This window comes from Ylistrum balloti, unplaced genomic scaffold, assembly GCF_031769215.1.
Source record: "Ylistrum balloti isolate Yb309-2 unplaced genomic scaffold, AGI_CSIRO_Ybal_v1 Utg370292, whole genome shotgun sequence".
Classification (NCBI taxonomy): Eukaryota; Metazoa; Mollusca; class Bivalvia; order Pectinida; family Pectinidae; genus Ylistrum; species Ylistrum balloti.
The window spans coordinates 693,012-705,492 of NW_026782221.1; the positions used below are offsets into that span (position 1 = coordinate 693,012).

Genomic DNA, 12,481 nt, shown 5'->3' on the forward strand with positions numbered 1-12,481 from the left:
GTGATCATTTCAAATAACCATTATATGTCTTCCATATTTAAAAGATTAAGGTATTATGGGCTGTGAATCATGGAATAATTTGATAAATACTGTACTGAGAATTATAATCTACTGTATACAAAAGGGTCATAAACATTGGCTGTTTAATTCACCAAAATGACCTCCAGTCTCAGCAGTATTATCTTGACTAGTGACTTAAAATTGTCATTTGATTTAAAGATCTTTTACCTATTTCAATTTTCTGTCATCAGTTTCATCATCAAACATCTGATTAAATTAATTTTTTGATCTTTGAGTATAAAATTAGATTTGAAGATGTCCTCAGATTTTAAAGGCAACCCAAATAAATGTGTTAAGGGCACAGAGGATGTCTTCAGGAGTAGGGAAAGGGCATAATATGGTAGTTTGTATAGCCCTGAGAACTTTGTGCTTGATGACAGTATTCAATCTATATTGTAGCCATGTTGTTGGGAGTTAGCATGGAGTGGATTATGATAATGTTACCCATGCTCATATTTTGCTGTGCTCCATTCATGAAAAAAAATACCCAATCATGAGAGCCTCTCCAAAGGTCACATTTGACATTTTCATCAATTCTATTTATGTGCATAGAAGTAAGGGCGTTAATTTGTGACAAATATTTTCTACTTCTTAACCAAGCTGCTATAGTTTCTTGGCTAGAAATCTTTGTTTCATAGCCTTTAGGGAAAAGTCTATCAGTCTCTTTATGTAAAAGTCTATCAGGCTCTTTGTCTTTATGTACAAGTCTATCAGGCTCTTTGTCTTTATGTAAAAGTCTATTAGGCTCTTTGTCTTTATGTAAAAGTCTATTAGGCTCTTTGTCTTTATGTACAAGTCTATCAGGCTCTTTGTCTTTATGTACAAGTCTATCAGGCTCTTTGTCTTTATGTAAAAGTCTATCAGGCTCTTTGTCTTTATGTACAAGTCTATCAGGCTCTTTGTCTTTATGTACAAGTCTATCAGGCTCTTTGTCTTTATGTAAAAGTCTATCAGGCTCTTTGTCTTTATGTACAAGTCTATCAGGCTCTTTGTCTTTATGTAAAAGTCTATCAGGCTCTTTGTCTTTATGTACAAGTCTATCAGGCTCTTTGTCTTTATGTAAAAGTCTATCAGGCTCTTTGTCTTTATGTACAAGTCTATCAGGCTCTTTGTCTTTATGTACAAGTCTATCAGGCTCTTTGTCTTTATGTAAAAGTCTATTAGGCTCTTTGTCTTTATGTACAAGTCTATCAGGCTCTTTGTCTTTATGTAAAAGTCTATCAGGCTCTTTGTCTTTATGTAAAAGTCTATCAGGCTCTTTGTCTTTATGTAAAAGTCTATCAGGCTCTTTGTCTCTATGTAAAAGTCAGTCAGTTTCCTAGACTTTAGGGAAAAGTCTATCAGTCTCTTTGCCTTTATGTAAAAGCCAGTCAGTATTGTAAGGTTTAGTGAAATCTATTCCTGTGAGACAGATTACTTCAGTATGATAAAATTGCTACCATTGCCTATAAAATGTGATATGTCACATAGACATATACTTATTTTACATGTATTTTCACAGCACGGGTAGTCAGAACCACTGTACTGCATGTTCTGTTGGAACCTACCAAGATACAGCCGGACAGACAAGCTGTAATGCATGCCCTGCTGGTTCAGAATGTCCAACCCTGACGGCTGGTATGTACATTAACCTTCAACCATTCTGTTTCTGCAGGTTAGGAAGCCTTCTATTCTGTTACATACTATCTTGTTCTGTTTGTCCAGCAAGTGAGATGTATTTTAGTAAAAGTTGGATTGAATTTTAGTATTTAGGAAAGGAAGGATGTTCAATTCAGATACAGTTGTCAAGAATGTTTCAAAAGAAGTATTATTAAATTTCATTTTGTCAGATACTTTACATGTGAAAGTATTACCAGTGTCCTCATCTTGCTTGATTTTGTCAGGTAAATCTGATATTGACTATTTGGAATTCAGAATTTTAAATAGACTTTTGAAAGCTATAGCGATTGATATAATACTTATTAACAAGGTGTACAATACCATTTAAGCACACACAGATCTGTTAACTGTACAATATATCACATGTTGACCTTTCAACTTGATGGTAATAAGTTGAAAAAAATATTGACATGTAATTAATGGATAAATCAATTAATAGAAATATTGACATGTAATTAATGGTTAAATCAATTAATAGAAATATTGACATGTAATTAATGGTTAAATCAATTAATAGAAATATTGACATGTAATTAATGGATAAATCAATTAATAGAAATATTGACATGTAATTTATGGATAAATCAATTAATAGAAATATTGACATGTAATTTATGGATAAACCAATTAATAGAAATATTGACATGTAATTAATGGATAAACCAATTAATAGAAATATTGACATGTAATTAATGGATAAACCAATTAATAGAAATATTGACATGTAATTAATGGATAAATCAATTAATAGAAAACTGATGTTTTGAATTCTACATCAATTTTTTCATGCTAAATATACTTTACCAATTTGAAAAAAGGAAGTATTTTAAGATACAAATTTGATTTACCTAGAATATCTAGGATTTATGCATTATCTCATATGTCAGTTTGAGTTTGTGCTAACGACACAAATTTTCATTGCACAGCGGTGTCTTGCGGAAGTGGTTACTATTCATTGGGAGGTGATGCTGACTGTGTTCCCTGTCCTGGAGGATATGCCTGTTCATCGACTTCGTCCAGTCCTGTTGAGTGTTTAGCAGGAACTTATGCTAGAAATTTAAGCACCAGCTGTACCAGCTGCGAAGCTGGCTACAAGTGTCCTACCAATGGAATGTCTGAACCTATCACCTGTCCGGCTGGCTACTATCAGACATCAACAGGCCAGCAGTCCTGTACTCAGTGTCCTCAAGGTATGTAATGTTCTTTGTTCTCCATTACTTCCCGTTGCTGGGCATTGTAGAATTGACCAAAGTCGATTCTCTGGCAACATGAGGGGATGCTCTCGTCGTGGAATGGAAGTCATCAAGGGATGGAATAGTCTAATTTGAAGATGACTCCATGGCCTAATGATTTCTCTGGACTCTGTGTCTGGAATTCCCATGGTACAGATGGGGTCCCAATCCTCTAGGCTGCCCTTCTATGTGTCCTAACTTTTAGATCAGTGGAAATTTAGAAGCACTTGCCTAATGGTTTATGATAATGTTACTAAGGCCGAATAAAGTTATGAATGATTTTGGCTCCTGGGGGTGTTCAGTGCCTACTTTTATTATTGATAACTCGAGGAGGATCTTTCAATCCCAAAGCTCCTAAACAAGTTCTAACTTAAAGCCAACAACTGGGTGAGTCCATATAACTAATTAACCCCAAGCCCAGTTTAAGTCCATTACTATTTAGCCCACCATTCAAGAATGAGTGTATATTATACTTGGCAAATAACTTCTGGGTGAGTCTGTATTAGCTTAGTACAAAGTTCCTGGGTAAGGCAGAAATGGTTTAGATTTGCCATAATTCGTGTTTCCATAAATATGAAGTCAGGTGACAGCTCTTGAAAGAGTTTGTAACTTGCTAGTTTTGTCACCAATGAGATCAATAATTAATGTGCCAATTGCAGTGATAACATAATTACTAAATAAAGTTGAGCTAGATACATTTTGATTGTAAGGATCCGTGTATCCAAACCATATCCAGATTGCTACTGATGACCTGTGTTGCTCAACCATGATGGTGTCTCTTTAGTATTCACGTTTCTCAACTGTCATTTTTTTCTTTGAAGGGTCCATGTGTCCTAACCGCACATTGAGTCCCACCCTCTGTCCAGCAGGAGAATATCAAGATGGCTATGGCCTGGAAACTTGTAAATCGGTGAGTTGAAATTCTTTATAAGATTTTCTACAATGATTAAAAATATTCCATGACGTCCCATGAATGAGGGAGATTGCTGTTTGTCTGCGGGACAATCTCCAATAAAATAAATTCACATAATTTGGAATGAAAGTAAATCATATTTATTTTCATCATACTAAACTAAATTTAAAGATTTAGAAAATGTCTTTTTTTATTTCAGTGTGCGTCAGGGTACTACTACACAGGTACAGGTGCTATTCAGTGTACCATCTGTCCAGCTGGTTCAAAATGTCCAGATCCTACAGCTTCTCCAGTGGCTTGTGCTGCCGACGAGGTAAACTCCAACTTCCTACTTAGTCTGGAAAGATAATCTTGTTTACTTTAGGTAGAATAAGTAGAAGTAGGAAAAAGGAAGAAGAATAAATAACAGTGTTATCCTTCAGTAAGGTTGGGTTACGCTTGGGAAGTCTCAGTTTTGGAAAACAGTTCTTTCTTAAAAGACTTACATTGGGGAAGATTTTGGGAAGAATTACTCAAGGAGGGAGTTATTCTTTGAAAGATTTGGGAAAAGATTTAAACTAAGGAAACGTTGTTTGTAGAGATGGACTTAGACTAGAATGGAGTTAGAAGAATTAGCATGGGGAAGCATTATCCTCAAAGTCAAAGGAGGGGAAATAGTTGTGTTGGGGAAGCATTATCCTCAAAGTCAAAGGAGGGGAAATAGTTGTGTTGGGGAAGCATTATCCTCAAAGTCAAAGGAGGGGAAATAGTTGTGTTGGGGAAGCATTATCCTCAAAGTCAAAGGAGGGGAAATAGTTGTGTTGGGGAAGCATTATCCTCAAAGTCAAAGGAGGGGAAATAGTTGTGTTGGGGAAGCATTATCCTCAAAGTCAAAGGAGGGGAAATAGTTGTGTTGGGGAAGCATTATCCTCAAAGTCAAAGGAGGGGAAATAGTTGTGTTGGGGAAGCATTATCCTCAAAGTCAAAGGAGGGGAAATAGTTGTGTTGGGGAAGTGTCAACCTTGTGAAGAGTAACTCAGGGAAATAGTTGTGTTGGGGAAGTGTTTACCTTGTGAAGAGTAACTCAGGGAAATAGTTGTGTTGGGGAAGTGTTTACCTTGTGAAGAGTAACTCAGGGAAATAGTTGTGTTGGGGAAGTGTTTACCTTGTGAAGAGTAACTCAGGGAAATAGTTGTGTTGGGGAAGTGTTTACCTTGTGAAGAGTAACACAGGGAAATAGTTGTGTTGGGGAAGTGTTTACCTTGTGAAGAGTAACACAGGGAAATAGTTGTGTTGGGGAAGTGTTTACCTTGTGAAGAGTAACTCAGGGAAATAGTTGTGTTGGGGAAGTGTTAACCTTGTGAAGAGTAACACAGGGAAATAGTTGTGTTGGGGAAGTGTTAACCTTGTGAAGAGTAACACAGGGAAATAGTTGTGTTGGGGAAGTGTTTACCTTGTGAAGAGTAACACAGGGAAATAGTTGTGTTGGGGAAGTGTTTACCTTGTGAAGAGTAACTCAGGGAAATAGTTGTGTTGGGGAAGTGTTAACCTTGTGAAGAGTAACTCAGGGAAATAGTTGTGTTGGGGAAGTGTTTACCTTGTGAAGAGTAACTCAGGGAAATAGTTGTGTTGGGGAAGTGTTAACCTTGTGAAGAGTAACACAGGGAAATAGTTGTGTTGGGGAAGTGTTAACCTTGTGAAGAGTAACTCAGGGAAATAGTTGTGTTGGGGAAGTGTTAACCTTGTGAAGAGTAACTCAGGGAAATAGTTGTGTTGGGGAAGTGTTTACCTTGTGAAGAGTAACTCAGGGAAATAGTTGTGTTGGGGAAGTGTTTACCTTGTGAAGAGTAACACAGGGAAATAGTTGTGTTGGGGAAGTGTTAACCTTGTGAAGAGTAACTCAGGGAAATAGTTGTGTTGGGGAAGTGTTTACCTTGTGAAGAGTAACTCAGGGAAATAGTTGTGTTGGGGAAGTGTTAACCTTGTGAAGAGTAACACAGGGAAATAGTTGTGTTGGGGAAGTGTTAACCTTGTGAAGAGTAACACAAGGAAATAGTTGTGTTGGGGAAGTGTTAACCTTGTGAAGAGTAACACAGGAAAATAGTTGTGTTGGAGAATAATTATTCTGGGCAAGTGTTGGATTTTTTCCCCCAAGGAAAATCACAAAATGTCATGACACTAAGGAAAGAAATATTTGGATAGAACTGAGCATTGATTTGTTTATACAACAAGGTGTGATAAGGTGTTAAACACTAGTATTTCAGGGACCTTTCTGTCTAGTGATAGGAAATAACATGCAATGAAATGTATTTTATTGTATTGTTCTGCTTGCAGTACTCTGATGCAGGGGCTGCCATTTGTACAAGCTGTCCTACTGGTCACATCTGTCCAAATGGAGGAACACCTGTGATCTGCTCGGTAACTTTCTTTTCTCTGTAATATACCTCCAGTTACGAAATTTACCCTCAGGTTGGTAACCACCAATAAGAAAAGTTTTCAAATAAGGAAAAATTGAGCATTAGAAAATCTATATACCTTGAGTCTGTGTTGTTAAGCAGGTGTCTTTCTACATTTTCACTTTATCCAATCCTCAATACCCACCATCATGGCTTAATCTGACCAATCAGATTCTACCTTTCAAACTAACACAAATGTGGCTTTATCATAATCTCTCTGCTATTGGAAAACTCAAATCTCTCCCATTTCAACTTAAAACTGTATATTTCACTTACACCACATCTGTCCATTAAGCCCTAGTTATCTCTACATTTAATCTTCTGTTTGGATGTAGCCATTAATAATTGTCAGCAAATTTAGACAAATGTTCAGTGGCATATTCCTCCTTATATCCTGACTTCTCAAGATAACTTTTAATCATTTTATCACGTTTTCAGTCTGGACAGTATTCCAATGGATCGGTATGTATCGACTGTGAAGCAGGTTTCTACTGCCCAAATCCTCTTTCTGACCCAGTCATTTGTCCAGATGGTCAATACCAGACATCTACCGCTCAAACATCTTGTGATTCCTGTCCTGCTGGACAGTCCTGTCTGGATAAAACAGCTGCAGCAGTTAACTGTCTGGCTGGTTATTACAGTCCACTGGGGATATCAACATGTGAGGTAGGAAATTGAAATCCTTTTTTTTTACTTCAAATAAATAATAAAACCTGATAATGCTATTACAGATTCATTTCACAATTGGCACCCTGCCAACAAAAAGTTACACGGGGAAGCGAGTCAGGGGGTTAGGGGAGTTATACTTTAATTGACCCATCTGTATGTCCATGAAATTTGCATTTCGGCCCCATTTTAGAGAATTATACTTATGACACAGATCAGCTGCTACTTACTCTAGGCTATAGCTTGGACAGAATATTACACCACAAATAGACACAACAAAACACATCTACCTCTTCCGCAGAAAGGATATAAAATGTGTTTTATATTAGTTCAGGAAGTAGTTGGCGTTCAATTATGAATACATGTATCTCGGCGGTTTTAAAAGAAAACCTAAAAATTTTATAATATTTCGAAGTTTCTTTCATCCCATACATTTTACGATGAGATCTTATTTCCAAAATATGACTAGAAAGATGTTTAAATATTTTCTATTATTCTATGGAAGATAACATTGTAGCATAGATTATCATATATATTTGAAATGGTATTTTAGTATCATTTTCATTACCACCATGTACTTTCTATATCTAAGTTTGTGGTACTATTCTGTCACTGAGATTGAGTTTCATGTTTTATAAAATAGACGTTTAAAATCATTTTTACCTTTGCTAAATGATAAATTTATTGGAAAGTTAATGAAAATACAATGACTAGTGAAGAGTTAACATTTTATGATAAATTAGGGAGGTATATTTGTTAGTAAGTATGGACCAGTGAAGAGTTTTATGATAAATTTGGGAGGTATATTTGTTAGTAAGTATGGACCAGTGAAGAGTTTTATGATAAATGGGAGGTATAATTGGACCAGTGAAGAGTTTTATGATAAAGGTATATTTGTTAGTAAGTATGGACCAGTGAAGAGTTTTATGAAGAGTTTTATGATAAATTTGGGAGGTATATTTGTTAGTAAGTATGGACCAGTGAAGAGTTTTATGATAAATTTGGGAGGTATATTTGTTAGTAAGTATGGACCAGTGAAGAGTTTTATGATAAATTTGGGAGGTATATTTGTTAGTAAGTATGGACCAGTGAAGAGTTTTATGATAAATTTGGGAGGTATATTTGTTAGTAAGTATGGACCAGTGAAGAGTTTTATGATAAATTTGGGAGGTATATTTGTTAGTAAGTATGGACCAGTGAAGAGTTTTATGATAAATTTGGGAGGTATATTTGTTAGTAAGTATGGACCAGTGAAGAGTTTTATGATAAATTCGGGAGGTATATTTGTTAGTAAGTATGGACCAGTGAAGAGTTTTATGATAAATTTGGGAGGTATATTTGTAAGTAAGTATGGACCAGTGAAGAGTTTTATGATAAATTCGGGAAGTATATTTGTTAGTTAGTATGGACGAGAAAACAAGATTATAAAAGATATAAAAGTTAATAAATGCTTTTCTTCTTATTTCATGTTATATCAGTCTTGTACATGTCAATGTAATCGTGTGAACATTTGTTATTTTGTTGTTAAACATGTTATGTTATCTAGCTGTGTGAAAGTGGCTACTACAGTGCAGCTGCTGCCTCATCTTGTACTCAGTGTCCAGCTGGTCAGTATTGCTTTGATGGATCTGTGTATGTGAGTCCAGCTAACTGTGCTGCTGGAACCTACAGTGCTCTTGGAGAGTCTGTCTGCACACCATGTCAGCAAGGTAGAGTTTTCAATACAATGGATGAAACCAGAAATATACCTTTGTCATATTTTATGATCACCTGTTCTCACCATTCTTTCAATAAGATGACAATATAAGGTAGGTTTAAGTTTAAAACTGAATTATCTGCGTTTTATCGATCATGGTAATATTAACTTTGAGCAAAAATAAATAGATTTACATATGGTTGAAAAATCCTTTGTGAATATTTCCTAGTGCACAATATCATACATGCGTTAATGTTCCAGATATTGTATTCAATGACTGGTTAACTTGGACTGGGTGTTACCTGATGTAAGCTAACATGGGTTATTTTGCACTAGACAAGACATTCATGTTTAGATACATCATAATGACTAAAGACATTAACAAGGGTAATAAACCATGTAAAATTATGTGTAACTAACTCATTGTTTGTACTGTTCATTACAACTTTCTAAAGTATCATAGAGCACCAAGAATATCTTAATTGCTGCCAGATAGAGTATAGATTGTCATTTTCACTTGCAAAAATTATCATTATTTTCATTTAAAACTATAATGTTAAATTTTAACAAATTTATGATCTGAGGATATATAATTTTTTCTAATCTTGCTTCTGGTTTTAAGTTTCAAATACTTGATTTCTTGATTTATGCAAATAAATCAAGATATTATTATAAAATATACAAAATAATCTGTAATAATACCATTAAAGCTGTTCCAAACAAATTTAATTACTTCAAATACCCTTTGATAATTAGAGACAACCCAGCTAGTAATGATACTGATATGGCAACAGGCTTTAGAACACTTTACAATAGGATACAATAGAATATTTTATGGACATAGGCACTTTATATAGGGGATGAAATTAATTTATTTTTTTGTTTCTTTTTTTTTTTTTTTTTGTGAATAAAATTTTCATGTTCAGGTGAATGCCACTGGAAATAGCAAATATATTATCTTATCTCTGCAAAAAGAACAGTAGGTAATTTGTAATACTGGAAAAACACATGGATATCTGTAAAGTTGGTAAAACTGTGCTTGTGATACCATATCTGTTGTTGCCAAGACATTACAAATTAAAGGGAGCCAGGTATTATTTTCATGGTATTGAGTCTGGTACACTGAAAACTTCTAACAGTACGTACTTCTTAGTTTTATTAAGTTATGAGATGGTTGGATGAGTTTGTTTTATGTCCACAGGCCTGTACAGTAATGCAGCCGCCTCCTTGTGTTCTGCATGTCCAGCTGGTAAAAATTGTCTTGATGCAGCCAGTATAGTGGACTGTAATCCAGGATACTACAGCCTTGGTGGAGTGGTAAGTGTCTTGAAAATATCTGTTTACAAAAGGGTAATTTCAAAACATTTTCTTCAGATTGGTTATGTCAATAGAATAGAAACTCTTATAACACAACCACTGGAAGATTAGAGTGTGATGTTCTGATGACTATATGGTCAACTTCATCTTATAACACAACCAGTAGAAGATTAGAGTGTGATGTTCTGATGACTATATGGTCAACTTCATCTTATAACACAACCAGTAGAAGATTAGAGTGTGATGTTCTGATGACTACATGGTCACCTTCATCTTATAACACAACCAGTAGGAGATTAGAGTGTGATGTTCTGATGACTACACGGTCACCTTCATCTTATAACACAACCACTGGAAGATTAGAGTGTGATGTTTTGATAACTACACTGTCACCTTCATCTTATAACACAACCACTGGAAGATTAGAGTGTGATGTTCTGATGACTATATGGTCAACTTCATCTTATAACACAACCAGTAGAAGATTAGAGTGTGATGTTCTGATGACTATATGGTCAACTTCATCTTATAACACAACCACTGGAAGATTAGAGTGTGATGTTCTGATGACTATATGGTCAACTTCATCTTATAACACAACCACTGGAAGATTAGAGTGTGATGTTCTGATGACTACACGGTCACCTTCATCTTATAACACAACCACTGGAAGATTAGAGTGTGATGTTTTGATAACTACACTGTCACCTTCATCTTATAACACAACCAGTAGAAGATTAGAGTGTGATGTTCTGATGACTACACGGTCACCTTCATCTTATAACATAACCAGTAGAAGATTAGAGTGTGACGTTTCGAGGACTACACGGTCACCTTCTTCTTATAACTCAACCAGTAGAAGATTAGAGTGTGACATTTCAATGACTACGCGGTCACCTTCATCGAACAAATGACAGTGTGGAGCATACTAACACTGACATGGGTAGTGTACAAGATAGTAAGAAATCAAACAACTGTCAGTATTAGTACACTCCATACTGGTCACTTGATGAATACCGATTGTTTCAGACAGTGGTCTGTACATTTAAATACTGATCAGGTATTCAGACAGTGGTCTGTACATTTAAATACTGATCAGGTATTCAGACAGTGGTCTGTACATCAAAATAATACTGGTCATGTTTTCAGACAGTGGTCTGTACATTTAAATACTGGTCAGGTTTTCAGACAGTGTTCTGTACATTTAAATACTGATAAGGTTTTCAGACAGTGGTCTCTACATCTAAATACTGATCAGGTTTTCAGACAGTGTTCTGTACATTTAAATACTGGTCAGGTATTCAGACAGTGGTCTGTACATTTAAATACTGGTCAGGTATTCAGACAGTGGTCTATACATTTAAATACTGATCAGGTTTTCAGACAGTGGTCTGTACATTTAAATACTGATCAGGTTTTCAGACAGTGGTCTGTACATTTAAATACTGATCAGGTTTTCAGACAGTGGTCTGTACATTTAAATTCTGTATGTTTTCAGACAGTGGTCTGTACATTTAAATACTGGTCAGGTATTCAGACAGTGGTCTATACATTTAAATACTGATCAGGTTTTCAGACAGTGGTCTGTACATTTAAATACTGATCAGGTTTTCAAACAGTGGTCTGTACATTTAAATACTGATGAGGTTTTCAGACAGTGGTCTATACATTTAAATACTGATAAGGTTTTCAGACAGTAGTCTGTACATTTAAATACTGAACAGGTTTTCAGACAGTGTTCTGTACATATAAATACTAAACAGGTTTTCAGACAGTGTTCTATACATTTAAATACTGGTCAGGTTTTCAGACAGTGGTCTATACATTTAAATATTGGTCAGGTTTTCAGACAGTGGTCTGTACATTAAAACACTTATCAATTAATATCATCTGCTTTTCAAGGAAAAGTGGGATTTTAATTTGGGGATGTCTGTCTGTCCATCCTGCTTTAGTTTCCCTGTGATAACTGTGCTAAATATGAATGGATTTTGATCTTGGCCTCAGGATGTAATGTTACTGTCCTTCAGTCACATTTTGTCTACAGATGTCATTCATAGATATTTATGCTGTAGTCACTTCTGATGGACCGATTGGTTTCCATTGTGTTCACTTTATCAATAGATTTCAATTTCCTTGTTTCATTCAGTGATCGGTGCAACTGAATTGTTTGTTTCATACAGTGATCTGTACAATTGAATTGCTTGTTTCATACCATGATCTGTACAATTGAATTGCTTGTTTCAGACACTAGCCTGTACAATTTGCCCAGCTGGTTACTCCTGCGCCACAACATCCTCATCTCCCACACCTTGTAGTAGTGGAAGTTACTCAGCCGCTGGAGCCACATCCTGTACGGCGTGTCCAGCTGGTCAGACCTGCACTGACCCCACTGGGACGCCAACATCCTGTCCCACTGGCTACTATAGTGCTTCAGTAAGTATAACAGTTATTCTTAATTGAAATAGTATTGTACATTAGAACACAGTGTCTTACTCTGCCAGAT

General features: G+C 35.7%; 1 protein-coding gene across 1 annotated transcript in view; it reads left to right on the forward strand.

Annotated features, from left to right (window-relative positions):
• Positions 1–12,481, forward strand: part of LOC132553012 (uncharacterized) — a 116,881-nt gene that overhangs the window by 33,726 nt on the left and 70,674 nt on the right. The window contains exons 17-25 of the mRNA XM_060217216.1: positions 1,562–1,677; positions 2,646–2,909; positions 3,773–3,861; positions 4,064–4,177; positions 6,178–6,261; positions 6,738–6,965; positions 8,512–8,674; positions 9,863–9,978; positions 12,223–12,411. Of these exons, the coding sequence (XP_060073199.1) occupies positions 1,562–1,677; positions 2,646–2,909; positions 3,773–3,861; positions 4,064–4,177; positions 6,178–6,261; positions 6,738–6,965; positions 8,512–8,674; positions 9,863–9,978; positions 12,223–12,411 (1,363 nt within the window). The remainder of the gene's footprint in view (positions 1–1,561; positions 1,678–2,645; positions 2,910–3,772; positions 3,862–4,063; positions 4,178–6,177; positions 6,262–6,737; positions 6,966–8,511; positions 8,675–9,862; positions 9,979–12,222; positions 12,412–12,481) is intronic.